We start from the raw sequence: 15,394 nt of genomic DNA, 5'->3' as shown, positions 1-15,394 counted from the left end.
GCTGCACGTCACAGGGTCGTGCTGCACATCGCAGGGTTGTGCTGCACGTCTCAGGGTTGTGCTGCACGTGCAGGGTCGTGCTGCACATCGCAGGGTCGTGCTGCACGTCGCAGGGTCGTGCTGCACGTCACAGGGTCGTGCTGCACGCTGGCGCGTGCCTGGCTGCACACACACCGTGGGCATGGAGGGGCAGCTCCCAGCACCGGGAAGGGGGTGATGCTCTGGGTGAGGATGCTTCTTCCACCCTCTGCCCTTCGGGTGCCCAGCCTGCTGCAAAGGCATCTCCTGCGCCCTCCCTCGGCCCAGCACCCACCCGCCAGCCCCAGCCCCCGCCAGGCCAGGCTGAGTCCCTCCGGGCTGCTCTGATGAGCTGTCGGGCATATGTTATCTCCAGCCTCTCCCACCATGGCTCAGCCCTGCAGACCTGCTGTGTGATGGGCTGCTGTTGGGTTTTTCTATAGAAAATAAGTAGTCCTGCAATAGCAGGGGATTTTATAATTATTACTGTTATTCCCAGGCTATCAGAGTCGCCAGCTTAGCCATGCCTAATTGAATCCAGCTGTTTCCTGTGCCCTCAACAACAGGCCTGACACTCCGCTGTCCTCCTGGACGGTTTATTTAGATAGGTAAGATCCGGATTTCTGGAGCAAAATAAACAGCACCGGACACCTGGACCCCCCAGCCCTGACCCCTCTGCACCCCAGTGGTGGCCCTGCTGCCCCTCTGAGCCTCCGGTCCCCTTTGGAGTCCCTCTGCCATCCCAGCTGGGCAGGGCCCCTGGAGAAGGCGCCTGTGGAGGTGCTGCCAGTAGCCAGTTTTATTCCTTTATTCCAGTGACGGGAAAGAGCCAAGGACAATTGTCCCCTTGTCCCAAAAGACCACATTTCTCTGGCAAAGTCTTTAATGCACTTGTCTGGGACACCTGAGGATCAGAACTCTCCATCAGAGGGATGCTAAGCCCACGTGCCCCTCACCCAGCTCTGCAAACCCTGGCACTCTGTGTCCCAGGAGGGAAAAAATGCCCAAATTCAGCCTGTCTGAGGAGTTGGAAGGATAAACAGTAGATGTGAGAAGAGGAGAGTAGCTGGGATGGCTGGGTTTGGTGGGGGAAGGCAGGCTGGGAGCATCCATGTGTGTTAATGTGGACTGTCAGGTTTTGCTGGGCTGAGTTTTGTGACTGTTCTGAAGGGGTAGATTAAATTTGGATGGACATTAACGTTCCAGTTGCTGCAATTGTGCAAAACAATTCAATTAAAAACAGGTGCTAATCACTTCCTTTTAACTGATGTTCAACATTTGAGCAGCCAGAAAGCAGGCTTGAAAACTCTCTTTCCGAGAAGCTGTGTTGGGACTCAGAAGGTGTGTGAGGCAAACTCGCCGGGTCTTCTAAACATGCCGGTGTGGGAGATGTTGGCCAGCATGGACAAGGCAGCGCGCTGTGCTTGGGCATGGACACGTCCTCGTGCGGGGCTGGGTCAGGCCGGGGAACGGCTCCGTGGTCGCCGTCCTGCCGGGACTCCCCTTGCCCATCACCTGCCCCACCACAGGCAGGTTTGCAGCTCCCATGGTGCAGCTTGGGAGCAGCACCCTGTGCCGGGAGCCCCGGCAGCTCTGCCGCGGAGCTCAGGGTGCTGGGGCCGCTGCAGCCCCCGGCCGCTCAGAGCCCCCGTCCCGCCAGCACCACCATTCCCACGGCTCCTCCCTTTGGCTCTTCTCAGAAGTGCTGTTTGGTGGTGTGAAGACTCTTTGGTGTTCATTACTGGCTTTTTGGGTGCAGTTACATGGCGATGCTGACGTGTCCTGACACCACGTGCCTACATAGTGTCCGTCCCGGCGTTGCGCTCACCCCAGCGCTCGCCCCAGCACCGCCGGCCCAGCGCACGCAGCTGCAGCGCCAGGGACCAGTGTCTGTCTGTAGGATGTGGCTGGGGCTCACTGGGTCCCCCAGCGGGGAAAGGGTCCGGCTGCTACCACAGCCCATCTGTCCCCAGGCCCGATGGCCCCAGTGGCACCATCACTGCTCCCTGTCAGAGCTGGCGCCTGCAGTGACGCTGCTTGGCATGAGCCCAGGCCGAGCCATGGCCCGACAGTGCTTTTCTTCTTGTTATTCTTGTTTCTTTTTTCCTTTTTTCTTTCTTCCTTTTTTCTTATTTCCCTTCCCTTCCCTTCTTCATTTTCTATTTTTCTCTTTTTCTTTCTTGCTCTCATTCTCTCCCAGCTTTCCACACTACCCAGCTGTGTTCTTTTCAGTTCATACCCCTCAGCCGTCCTATTGCTGCTCATAAGGATTCCCAGCCCTCAGCAGAGGTATCGCCGTGTGCCCCTGCCCTGACACCCTGACCTGTGTTGTGATAGTGAAGCCTTGTCACCAATAAACCAGAATCCAACGAGAGGCCGCAGCTGGACCGTGAGCTGCAGGGTTGTCTGCCAGGATGGTGATGAGCTGCTCATCGTGCCCGGCTGGAGGTCAGGCAGGGCAGCTGGGACGGTTCCTTCAGTCTGTAGGGCTGGTGACCCCTCGTCATCCCTGACGGGGCTGCACTGGGACCTCTGCCTGCTCCCCATCCCGGCAGGCTGGTTTTGCATCAGCACGAGTTAACAAAGATGAGCTGAGTTTAAATAAATGTGAGTGAGAGCTGTCACAAGCCCAGCATTGTCTTATTTGCAGGGAAAACTAGACAGAATCCCGGTGCCTTGATTTCTCTGCAGGCACGTGGGAGCAGCCAGATTTTGGAGTCCTGAGCACTCTGCCGGTGACTGCAGAGGTGACAGAGGTGACCGGTCCCCCTTGCCACCCCCTCCCAGCAAGCTGGGCCTTGCAGGGCCGGCCAGGTGACCGGCCATTTGGTCCCGGCAGCGTCGGGCCAAGCGCCGATGCCGCTGCGGTGAGGGCAGCGACTCGCACCTCCGGGCGGAGATGAAAGAGCCGCCGGCACTGGGAGATGAAAGAGCCGGCGGGGCCGGGGCCGGGGCGAGGACGGGAGGTGAGGGGAAGCCCCGAGAGTTGTTTTTCTTCTCATCTCTGCTGCGCAGCGGGACGGCGGCAGCCAGTGCCGGGCTTTCCCAGGGCCGTGCAGGGCCGGTCCCCGTGTGGAGCCCCCGCCCGCAGCGCCGCCGTGCCCTCCCCGTCCTGGCTGAGATGCCGGAGCAGCGGCAGGACTCACTGAGCATCCATGGAGGTGGAGGGGCTCTGGGGGTGTTTGCTGAAGGAGAAGGGGCGCAGGGGGAGCGTTACTGCATGGAAGCAGCTCCTGGCCCTGCCCGTGACTGTGCCAGCTGCTCAGGGTCGTCCTTGTCACCCAGTGTCAGCTGCCAACACGGAGTGGTGACACAGCAGTGACATAGCTTTGGACAGAGTCTCCATCTCTGGTTTGTGCATGGTGAGGCTGGGGACAGGGCTCCGCGGCTCGGCTGAGTGGCACAGGCATGGCAAACCTTGCTGTCCCCAGTCCCTGGGGCTCCTGTCCCCAGGCAGGAATGTTCTCCCGTCACAGCACCGCGGTGCGGCAGGCGGTGCGGTCCCTGCCCGGTGCCATGCTGCCGCTGCGCCCCACGCTCCCTTTAGCTCAGGCCTGAGGTTTTGGGTGCAGGTGCGGATTTGGCTGTGCCGGGACCTCCAGGGTGCTCTCCAAGGGGTGCCCGTGTGTCCGGCTGGTCCTTCAGAGCATCCTCCTCAGACTCTGTAATTCAGCAGGGCACAGGCAGCACCGAGACAGGTCCCCTTTTATTATTAATATGTATGATCCTTTGGCCAGGACTAAAGCTGGGGGAGCAGGATCCCTGGGGGCGGTCAGAGTCACCGTGAGCCGAGCGGGCGTCTCCTGGGCTGCCGCGGGTGGTCTCCTTCAGATATCCCTGTAACCTTCTGCATTGGTGCAGTTTGTCCCCGGTAGCTCATGCAGAGCGGTGAGAGCAGAGGCTGCTGCTCCAGAAAAGCTCCCAGAAAGCCTGGGACTTGCAGGTTTAGAATTCATGTTGCCTTGGACGTTGAGGTTGAGCCTCCAAGACCAAACCTCAAGCTGCTAACCCCCAAAGACTCTACCCAGGTGCCTGATGTAGGCCCATTTTTCATTTCTATGTGTTGTTTTTGTATGCAAGAGCTTGTGCAAGGGCCTGGGTGGTTGCTTTGAAGAGCCTCAGCCTTGCAGGTACCCGTGAAATGGGGCTGAACAGAAGCTCCCACCCAGCTGCTCCCTCCCTGGGTCGATACCAGGCTGCTCCCCCTGGGGCTGCTGAGGCAGAGCTCCATGGATTTCACCCCCCAGCCCTGGCCCTGTGTGTCCCGGTGCTCTGCAGGAACCCCAGCAGGCCGGTGGCGGCCAGAGACTGACCGGTTATGGTCACAAGCAAAGGACAATGAGGAGAATCTCCCTGAGCCCCCTGGCATGACAAGTAGGGACCAGCAAGGCTTGGAGGACCCACAGAGAATGTTGGGTGAGGATGCTGATGGTGTCTGGCTTGGCATCTGCATGGCCCAGACTGCGATGTGCTCATCACTGCATGGACTGAACTGAAAAATGGGGGGGGAATCACTTGTTTCAGCTTAAGCTGTTGCATTTGAAGTTAATTTTCATTGCCTCGGGGTGGCCTGGTTGGTTCTGAACCTCTTTGAAACGGTTGGGTTCAGGCAGACCTCAGGCGACAGAAGCGGCAAATCTGGAGCCGTCCCCTAAACCGACCTCTCCGTTTGTGTCTCCTGCTGCTCTCCCGGCAGGTCCAGGGCCACCGCCCACCCTGGGGACCCGTGTGCCCGCTGGGACCCCGCTGCGCATCGCCCACGCTGCACCCACGCAACGTGCGGAGCTGGGGAGGAGCTCTGGGGAGCCGGGCTGGGCTGAAGGCACCGGACAAGCCCTCCTGGCTGCTCTGCTCCCGCAGCTGCAGCGAGTCCAGCAGCGCTCTGCCTGCCCCCCCCTGCAGAGCACCAGCCTCCTCAGGACCCAGGGGACTCGACTGGTGCTGGGAAGCCTGGGAACGATGGCCAGGGGGACGGGGGTCCCCCCTCAGCTCTGTGCCTCTCCTCTGCACCAGCTCGCCCTGCTCCTGCCTTGTCCGCCCCAGCTGCTGGGTAAGGATCGCTTCTCACCTTGCACAAAGCCTAATGCCCACGGCCTTGGCTCGGTTTGTGTCTCAGAGGCACCTCTGAGCCACGGACAGGCGGTGAGAACTCACCCGCATGCTCGTCTCCATCACATGGACAGGGGTGTGCGGAGGAGCTGCCGCGGTGCCGGCGCGGTGGGCAGGCTTCACCCTCGCTGCCGCAAGCGCCAAGGCACCCGTGTCAGGCGGTGAATTAAACCTGCTGCTGCGCTTCCCGCACGTGTGCCAGGCACTGCGAGTGGACCGAGGGGTTTGAAACCAGCCCAGAAACGCACCGGGAGACAGCCTGCGTTCATCATGCTTCTGCTTTCCCCGGAATTCCAGTCCTCTGACATGTTTATATCAAACCTGATGACCCAAATCTGACTGCAGCAACTGAGAAGAGAAGTGACCCTCTGAAAAGAGCAGCTGAGCCAGCCCGCGTGTGTTTCGGGCCACCCTGGGCCACCGCACCCGGCCACGCCATGGAGAGGAGCAGCCAGGCAGCACCGAGGTGTTCCACCAGGGTTAATTCAATTACTTCGCAAAACAGCGTGTAGCACCACCGACACCTTCACGGCATCTCGTGGCAGCAAAACAGCTCTGGAAGCTGTCACTGATGGCCGGTGCGAAACACTTTAGTGGGCTTGGGCCAGGAGCTAATAAACGTGTGTGCGATGTGAAAAACACCTGCCTATTTGCTACGGGACCCGCCGAGGGAGCTGGGGGGGCAGAGAGTGACCCCGTCCCTGCCCCACGCCAGGGCACTGGGAACGGGCCAGCAGCTACTTGGGGGACCTGGAAAAGTCCCCCAGCCCGTGGGGTCGGGGATGGAGCTGCTGTCACAGCCACGGGCAGGGCACGGAGCAATAGAAGGGGGAAAAAGGGAAAAAAGTAGTCACGCATCCCTCCTTCCTCCTGCTTTCCTCATTAGAAGCGTGGAGCTGGTGGAGGCTGCAAGTGAATGTGGAATTTGTGGGGTCTGGCAGCCCCGTGGGAAGGCAGGGATGTGTCCCAGCGTGGGACTCCAGGCATTCAGCACCTGCCGTGGCCCTGAACTGTCAAAGGTCTCCAGACAAAAATGGGGCAGAGCAGATATTTTTAAAGTGAAGAAACCTTCTTTATCTCAGCATCAAGCAACTGTGATGGGCAAAAGCTCAAACTGTCTCCCCAGGCAGGTCTCCTTTCCTTAAAAGCCTGAGCAAAGAGGATGTCACCCCAACTGTTCATCTTCTCGGGCGGTGTGTGCCGGTGTCTGGGACAGGGAGATGTGGTCGTTTGTGATGCACGTCCCGTCTCTGCCACAGCTCCCGGGGAGCGCATCGCCCACCCTGCTCGGTGCTCTTCTCATCTGGCTGCTCCAGAAGCTGCCCTGGGCTCCAGGCTGTTGCATGGGTGGGTTTTCCCCAGCCCGGTGATGCTTTCTCAGTGTCTCTTCCCACCCTTCAGCGTAGCCTGAAGGGAAGTGGGAGTTTCCAAGCTTGCAGACCCCACCATGGTTCGGTCAGCAGTGTGGGAAGGACCAGCCTGAGCACTGTGAACGGCCTGGGGGGAGCCGGGGGGAGCTGCAGCCGCTCCAGGGGCTGAAGGGGACTCCTGTGTAGGGGACAGCTGAGCCAGCGTGCCCTGATGGCGAAGGGCTCCCTGCTGCATAAAGCCCAGGGGAGGGAGTCCCCTCCACAGCCCAACACACAGCCCCATCCGTCTCTCCTTGGTGGGGGGCCAGGCGGAGGGCACCCCAGCCATCCCGGGCTCTGGAAGAAGGACCCTGACCCTGGCGGGGGTCGCACTGCTCTGCTTCACCAGGGCTGCATGTCCAGCTGGCCCCCCACTCATGGAGCCCCGTCCCCCCCGGAGCATCCGTGGGCTGGGCAGGGGCTGCGTGGGGCCGGGGGGGACAGCTGGCCCCAGAGCCCCCGCTAAGTGCTTGTGGGTTGGGTTTTTTTCCACTCCTGGGAACCAAGCGTCAGCTTTTGTTGGCGAACAGACCGTAGCTTTCATGTGAAAAGGTTAGTACAGTATGTTAGTTCCTAATGAGGGGATAATAGAGTCTGATTCTCACACCCCGGGGACTGCGAGGTGACAGCAGCACGGGAGAAGGGTATTTAACACCTTCACCCTGGGAACCTTTTCCCTTCGCAGACGAATCCCCCGGCCTTGCCCAGAGCAGTGAGGAGGAGGAGGAGCGCAGTGCGGGGCCTTTGCCCCATGTCCCTCTCGCACCCCGATCCCGTCCATCGGCGCACGTGTCCTCGCAGCGGGGGCAGCCTGCCGAAGAGCCTGGGAAACAGTCCGCCCCTTAGTCCGGATTTGGCCCCAGATCACCCGCTCAGAGTGTCCAAATCTCCCTGGCCATGGGCACCGCAGGGAGGCCGTGGGGCGCAGGGCCTGGGGGGATGCGGTCCCAGGGCTGGTGTGGGGGGAGGCGGGGACCAGCCCCTTTGGTGTGTGCGCTGCCCGCGTGACGGGTGCCCTCGGTTTGTGTCCCCATGGCTGTCACCTCCCTGGCTGCTTTGCCGCCGTGCCTGTGCCAGGACTGGGGCTCGCCGTGCCGCCCAGGGCGTCCTCGCTGGAGCAACATTTGGGAGTGGACATGTCCCGCAAAGCCTGGGCACAGCCCGCGTGCCATGCAGCGGAGATTTAAGGGCTTTTCCTAGAAAAATCCAGGTTCCTTCCTACATCCAGCCTCCCACCCCATCCTGCTGCAGTGGCTTAGGAGGGGGACAAGCCCTGCAAGTGCGTGGCACCTGGGGACAGTCCTGCACGTGGCTGTGGCACCTCCGGGGCTCTCAGCCACGTGCCATCCCGAGGCAGTTACCAGATACAGGGCAGTGTTGGCATTTTCTCGGAGGTCAGAGCATCCAGCGAGGACAGCCCAGGCGCCAGGGCGAGGTTTCACAGGGACAGTCTCGTGCCCGATGACAGGACCTCGGCCGCGCTGGCAGCTGGAGGCCGGAGCCCCCGAGGAGCTCGCTGCTGCGGCTGCTGGTCGGGCTGCGGCGGCCCGAGCTGGGTCAAACCCCGTCTGCTGCGTTTCTTGAGGGAGTTCAGTCAGACTGCTGTGCGGGGAGCTGGAATGTCCTCAGAGCTGGAGAGACCAGTTTTGCCAAATTCCACCCCCACAGGATGCCAAATTACGCGTGTCATTGCCTGGGCTGTCAGTTCCCTCCAAGCCTTTCAGGGCAAGACACCTTCTCACTACTTAGCGGTCTTAGAAATGGCAGATTTTGGTAGCAACCCTTTCCTGGGTGACCTGTTTCTAACGCTGAGGTTGCACATGGGAAACCACCAACTTGCACACCCCAGTGGGAGCCGCTTGTCCTTGGTTTGCTGCTCCCACTGAGTCACGCCTAGGTGGGACAAGTGATGCTGCAAAGTGGTGACACTGCTGCGTCCCCTCCGCGTGGCTGGGTCAGACACCAGAGCGGGGGTTGGTGGGGTTATTTGGGGGTACAGCCTGTGCCTGCTAGAAAAACCACGCTGAGGAATTACTGCAGTAATTACAACACAGTCAGTGTTGGATAACGTGGGAGGGTCGGCTCCTGCGGCACTTGCCAGGCTTTGCTGTACCCGTCCTGGGCACCCAGGTCCTCCAGCCACCGTGCCCCTCTCTGCTCCTGCAGGGTGGCGAGTCCCTGCTCCCCCTCGCTGCCGGCAGCTTCACTGCTCAGCTCTTTTGTGCTCGTTTCTTTCTCCTTCATTCTTTAACATAGCAGGATGCCAGCTCCAGCCTCGCTGGGTTCTCCGGCAGCACCCCTTGAAGGCTGTGTTCTCTGGCTCCCACATCTCAGTTTGCGGTGACATGCAGTCGGTGGCAATGCCTCCCTGTCCTCCCCAGCGGTGCCCAGTTCCATGGGCATGCGGGGTGAGCAGCAAAGCCCTCCGGGGGTGTCAGGCCTGGGCTGTTACCTGCTCCCCAGCAAACCCAGAGGAAAACAAAGGGCAGGTTTTTGGCAGGAGGGGGGTTTTGGGTTGGATCTTTCTGCAGGGACCCCTGCATCCCAAGGCTGGTCGTCTCCTCCAGCCTTTTAGCTTTGGAGGTTCCTGGGTCAGACAGAAGTGTGGGAGCACCTCTGCTTCGCTGGGGAGGCAGAAAAGGGGCTCAAGCCCAATTTTCCTTCCCAGACATGGAGGAGGCTGTGGGGGTTGGATGGCAGAGGCTGGGAAAGCAGTTCCTTGAGACCAAACAGAAATGTCACAGCGAGGTGTGATGATGGCCAGTGCCTGCGGGTCAGCATCACAAAGCACCTAAAGAGTGAGAATCAAACAATTTGCCTGTCCGTTGGGTTCCTTTTTAATGTCCAAACCTCTGGAGCAGGGGAGCAAACCATGGTCCAAGCCTGGGGAGGGAAACCAGTGGCCCCAGGGACCGGCCATGAGATTGATGAAGTTTGGTGAGAATTTGCTTTACTGAAGAAGAGGCAGAGACCTGCGAGCTCTGCAGACAGAGCCTGTGGGTCATGCTTGACCTGCTGTAAAGTACCACGTTCAGTATTTTCTGGGATGGTGGGTTGGAGAGGCAGTGACCATGCTAAGGCACCACACACATGGGCACGGCAGAGTCACAGTCCATCTTCAGCAGTGGACAATTTCTGGGTCCTGAAGGCCAGATTTGGGGCTATTGGGGAGCAGCTGTCACCCAGCTCTTCTTTGCACCAGCCTGACCCAGGGCAGGCAGAGCTGCCTCTCGCTTCTCTGGGTCGTGGCACCAGGGCTCCCCGGTTCCGTGGTGGCAGCCGCTGGCGGTGGCATTGCCAGCGCTGTGCCCGGCGGCACGGCCCCTTCTGGGGCTGCTCCAGCCCAACCGCATCCCCCAGAGGAGAGGGCAGCAAGCAGAGCCCTCGCTGCTCCGAGGGCGGGTGGGTGGGAGCAGGTTGCCCACCTTGGTACATGGGTTCGCATCATCCCTGGACCCACAGGGCATCTTTCTGGGTCAACTTGCATGAGCTTGTTTTCACTGGAAGGGATGTTTTCCAGCTGAGATGGCCTGAGAAGCAGACATTCCCTCGCTTGAGTGTGCTGAAATGTTTAATTAGAGTTTAACAGCAGCCTGGGAAAAAGGTGTCTTGTCATATTTCTGGGCTGCATTTTGTTGTTGAGCTGCTAGCCCCGTATGAGCACAGCCGAGGGAGACCTGCCGCACAATGAGCCCTTTATGTGCCTCTCCCGTGGCTCGCCCTGACCCTGAACTTTCCCATTAGCTGTTGGCGCGGTGCCCTCACGCATGTGCCCGGGACGGCACGGGGACAGGAGCGCACAGCGACACAACAGTTTGGCCTCTGTTTTTGGGGTTGGTGTTGCAGGAGAGGGGACAGCGCGGGGTGTCCGGAGGAGAGGACATCCCACTGGCTGTGCTTGGGTGTTCGGGTGAGCCCAAGGTGCCCTGCCAAGGCTCCGGCACGTGGTCAAAGGGATGCAACGTGACGACCGTGCACGTGGCAGGATGCTGGGGTGCAGCAGGATGGCTCCTGGGGACATGGCGTTCACCTGTGCGGGACCCTCACCCAAGTGTTTCTGAAGATGCTGCCCACATAGATCAAAGGTTTCCTTTCTCGGACCCCAGTGGGGATTCCGACCTTGGTCCCACCCCTCTCCCCTTCACGAGAAGGGAAGATGCTGAGCCCTGCCCGGCTGGTGGAGCCAGGGAAGCTGCGGGATGGGATCCTCAGCCCTGGGCACCTGGGTGGACCCTGGGGAGTGCGGCCGCATCCCGAGGGAGCTGGGCAGGAGCGAGAGGAATGGAGCACGCACCTTCCTCCCCGACTTCACCTCCACAAAAAGCCCATCAGTATTTTCCACTCATGGGTATTTTTTTTCCATGGGGTGAAATCAGAAGGTTTGCTGCCACTTGCCTGCTGGTGTCCTGCGCATCAGCCGAAGAGCAGAGCCTGGTTTGGTGGGGCTGCATCGCTCCTCTTGCCACTGAAACAGTAGAGAGCAAATCCTTTGGGTCCAGCAAAAGCCTAAAAATATGCCACATATTTATGTGTGTATTATTACCCCTTTTTACCCTTTTTCTTTGCTTGACACAAGCGTGCAGTGCTCCAGATAGCTCCCCAGGCCCTGCTGCAGTGAGAAGACGTGGAGGTGTTGGGGTCCCCCGGGATCACTCCTGTCGCACTGCGGTGACCTCATATGTCACCAACACACTGAGGTCGCGTTAGCACGTCTGGGAGGTGTCGGGCTGGGAACGTGAGGAATTGGTGCACAAGGTCTCCCGGGGTTTCTTTTGCTCCGGCAGCAGCAGCTCTTCCCCGCACTGCTCCCGAGGCTTTCATCGTGTAGGTCCAGGCTAGCAGCTGGCATGGCTTCTTTCTGAGACCTTTTTGGGGTGTCCTTTTGGAGAAGTCCTGCAAGAGCGAGTGCTTTCCCTTGAGATGAGGTGCACACGGTTGTTCCCAAAGGAGATGGTGCTCCCTGGGAGCTCTGGGCTGGAAGTGCTGGCAGAGCCCAGCTGTGCAGCTTCACGCTCTGCTCCCGTGGATGAGCGTACTCCGAGGCCAACCATTGCATCGGGTGGTGAGACCCTTCCAAAGTGCTCGGCACCAGCCTGCTCCTCACCAGAACTCCTGCTTTTTCCACCCTTGTTCTACCAAAGGTTTCTCCGTAAGCTTGGGGCCCCTGGGGCAGCACGTAGCCCGTCCACCTTCATTCACAGCATGTCCCACAGCCATCCCAGTCCACCTTTGGTGCCAGAGGTGACCAGCCTTGGTCCCAACTCTGCCAGGAGTTCCTAGAGAGAGGAATGCTGACAGAATGGATTGAAAACATGTTTCTGGGTGTTAAAATTGCTCCCTATTGCCTGTATTTCCCTCCATGCAGGCAGTTTGGGCAGAGGCGGGAGGTGGTGCCGTGGGGACCTCCTGCTCCTCCTTCGGGCACGGTGACAGGCATGATCTACAGCAGGGACCACCCCAGAGTGCTGGGAGGATTGTGCGGTGGGACCATCACTGAATTCACTGGCAGAACGTGTTATTTCTGCGGTGACATCCTGGCAGAGTCGTATGACCAACAGCACTGTGGTCCCCTCCACTGCTGCCCCGTTGGTCAGGAGGCTTCCCCAGCCCTGGCGGTGCTGTGTGAGCAGGGTCTGCACCCGCAGTGACCTTCTCCCCAACAGCCTTGGCCCGTGTCTGAGCTAATGCAGGCGATGTGGGATTTCGATGCTCCCTGGGAGGACGAGGACAGGTCTCGGCTCACAGCAGGGATGAGGAGTCGGGTTAGATTGAGCTGCTGCCAGGCTCTGCGTGAGGCTCTTGCCAGGCTATCGCTGCCATAGGTTGCCCAGAGACACCAGGATTAATGAGTGGCCCATGCTCTGGGGACACTGTCTGTCCCTCAGCCCACAGCGTGGATGGGGAAGCTGGTGCCCGCAGGAGCAGCTGCCAGATCAGCATCACCATTGCAGGGGTTGGGGTCCTGGGTGCACAGCCTGTGCCAAACACGTCCGGTGTGACCTGTCCAACGTCACGCAGCGCTGAGGCAGATGGGAACCTCTTCTGTCAGCGGGAGCCCCGTGGGAGCTTGTTTCCCCACCGTCCGCAGCGTCGCTCCTTCCCCTTCTGTTCTGCAAAATGTCAAATTTGCTCTCAACCATTTTCCCCCCACAGGTGGGTGTTTCTCACTGTCCCAGCCCCATGGGGCTGCAGCTCTGGGCTGGAGTTGGAGTTTCGGGCCGTCTTGTGCTTGAGATCGGGGGCCTGTGGGCTGAGGGGTCTCTGTGCCTTTTCTCATCACTGCCACTGGGTTTGACAAAACGACTTTGCGTAAGGGCTGTCTCTGCTCATCATGGCTTTTTGGCATAGGGCTGAGTGCAGGCACAGGGCGCAGGTTGGGCTGTGCTCTTACTGGGCTTACTATGCTCTTCCCCGCAAGTAAAATTAATGTTGCAGACCTTTTGGTTGGGGGAAAAAGAGAATGGGTCAAAAGGACTGGATGGGTTTTGCTAAGACCAAGAGGAGCAGGCTGCTGGGAGTGACAACGGGACTCGGAACAGGGCTGAAGGGAGGAATGTTTTCTCTGTGGGGTGGCTGGTGATGAGAAGGTAACAAAGGGAAATGGTCTTGGTGTTGGGGTGCAGGCGGGTATTGGCAGGACAAGGGAGCCGGAGCAAACACGTGAGCAAGAAGTGAAAGAACTGGAGAGCATCGGGGCAGAAATGGTTCCCGAGGTGGAACAGCAGAGCAGGAGGGAAATAAGAGAGCGGGGAAGAGCCGGGTGTTAAATACGGGTCGGAGTGGAGGTGAAAGGAGTGGGGTGACCAGACCGGGGTGATGGGAGCAGGGCTGGCCAGAGCGGGGTGAGCAGACTGGAGGTGACTGGTGTGGACATGGTGGTAGCGGGGTGACCGGGTGGTGGTGGGAGCAGAAGACACAGGTTCTGTCAGGGGGCTGGTGCCACCCAGGCAAGAGCAGCGGCAGGTCCACAGGGACCCTGTGAGCACAGGCGGGAGTGCAGCACCGTGGTGCTGAGCCAGCAAACACCCGGACCCTCCTGGGTCACTCCTGCAGTGCTGAGGATGCTGCTGCCCTTTTGGCATCTTCATCTCAGAGTGAGGAGGAGGAGCTGATCCCGGTGGGTCAGCTGTGCCAGGGGTTCTGTACCCATTGTCCTGCCCTGCTGGGGAAGGAGCCGTCCTGGGGAGGGATCCCCAGCTCCGCCGCCGAGCAGCGGGCACTGAGCACCAGGCCTGGGCTGGTTTCCCCTGGGCTTGGTGGGTGATAACATGCAACCCAAGACGTGAAGTGTATCCCTCCATCAGGCTGCTGGCCAGCTGCCCGAGGGGCCCCTGCTGTTGCAAATGTGGTATCTCTGCCTCAGGAGCTTTTCTTTATTAAACTAAAGGCTGGCTTTGGATGTCAGGGATCCGGGGCTTGTCTCAATGCACATCCAGGGCAGTTACACCGCAGCGGATTTTTTACGGGCTCCCAACAGCAGTGCCAGGAGCCTGAACCCATTACAAGACCTTGTCAAGTGCCGAGATCAGCACACGTGGGACCCCAGGGCAGCTTTTACTGCTGCACATGTCGGGGCTGGTGAGACACCCCCGCCTGTGACTGGAGCCCGGAAACCCCTGCCTGCCCCGTGCAGTCATCCCGAGCCGCTCCTGCCAGGTACTTGGGGAGCGCGGGGCCCCGTGAGCCGCTGGCAGAGCCGGGGGGGCGCTGGGAACCAGCTGCAGCGCGCCGAGGGCCCGCAAGTGTGTCAAAGCAGAAGAATGTGCTGGGAACAGCTTTGCCCTCCCTCCTTCGGCTCTTCCTGTGCACGCCGAGCGAGGCCAAGCCCTGGCTCAGGAGGGAGCGCTGCCTGCTCGCCCTGGCCAGGCCGGGCTGGGCTGGGGGATCTGCAGGGTGCTGGGCAGAGCGGGGCTGGCGGGAGCCTGCCTGCTCCCCAAACTGTGCTCATGGCACAGAGGGTTGGACCCAACACAGCCACTAAGGCTGGGACATGTTCCCAGGGGGCTGCGGGGAGCAGGTCTGGTGACAGTGGGACTTGTTTGCAGAGCCGGGGCTGGAGGGAGTTCAGACCCTCAGGTGTGGGAAGGTCCGTGCAGCTCACGGTGTGGAGCGAGGCAGTGGGTTTGATTTTAGCAGAGTTTAAGCTTCTGCTTCAAAGTGGAAGTGTCCGGCTGTCCTGGCTGCAGGAAGCACAACCCCCGGTGTGTCCCAACCCCCTCCAGACAGCCGAGGGACCCATTGCACCCGTGCCGGTGTCCGGGGCAGAGGAGCAGCCGCTGCACCATGCGGAGCTGGCTGATCTACAGGGGCCTTCCCCCCTTCAACCAACCCATCCCACAGGGTTTGCCTGCAGGGTGGGACAGTCGGACACCCTGCGGCTGGGAGCTGGGGAGGTGACAAGGTGCATCCGTGGCCATTTCCCCAGGGGGCTACATTCGCAGTGGGGTGGCTGCTCAGGCCCATGCTGGCTTACGGGTGAGCGCTGCAGACAGTTTGTTAGCTCTGTAAAACCCAGCGTTCCCTCCCTCACCCCCACCGCCAAGCTGGCAGAAGCTCCGTGTCCCTGATGGGCACCATCCAGGGACTCACATCGCAGCGCCCGTGGGCTCAGGCAGCCCAGCTGGGGACACAGCTCTGCTGCACTTTGAGCCCAGCCTGGGGGTTGAGCCCAGCCTGGGGGTTGAGCCCAGCCTGGGGGTTGAGCACAGCCTGGGGGTGAGCACTGCCTGGGGATCTAATCTCAGGATAGGGGCTAAACCCATCCTCAAATCTAAATTCAGACTGGGTGCTAATCCCAGCCTGGATGCTGAGCCCAGCCTGTGTGCTGAGCCTGATCAAGTTGAAACTGAATGCTTAGC

The 15,394-nt window shown here is 60.2% G+C and overlaps 1 protein-coding gene across 8 annotated transcripts in view; it reads left to right on the top strand.

Moving 5' to 3' along the window:
• EXD3 (exonuclease 3'-5' domain containing 3) overlaps positions 1–15,394 on the top strand; it is a 301,277-nt gene that overhangs the window by 261,730 nt on the left and 24,153 nt on the right. For 7 of the 8 annotated variants that reach the window (XM_082067871.1, XM_082067868.1, XM_082067867.1 and 4 more), the window contains one exon: positions 4,715–5,733. The exons of the other annotated variant lie outside the window; for it this stretch is intronic. In XM_082067871.1, coding sequence (XP_081923997.1) covers positions 4,715–5,146 — 432 coding nt within the window. In that variant the 3' untranslated portion in view covers positions 5,147–5,733. Of the gene's footprint in view, positions 1–4,714; positions 5,734–15,394 lie in introns of those variants that run through there. 8 annotated transcript variants of the gene reach the window in all.

Source organism: Streptopelia decaocto (assembly GCF_964273445.1).
Source record: "Streptopelia decaocto genome assembly, chromosome: 17".
NCBI classification, from domain to species: Eukaryota; Metazoa; Chordata; class Aves; order Columbiformes; family Columbidae; genus Streptopelia; species Streptopelia decaocto.
This window is presented reverse-complemented; position numbering and strand designations above follow the sequence as displayed.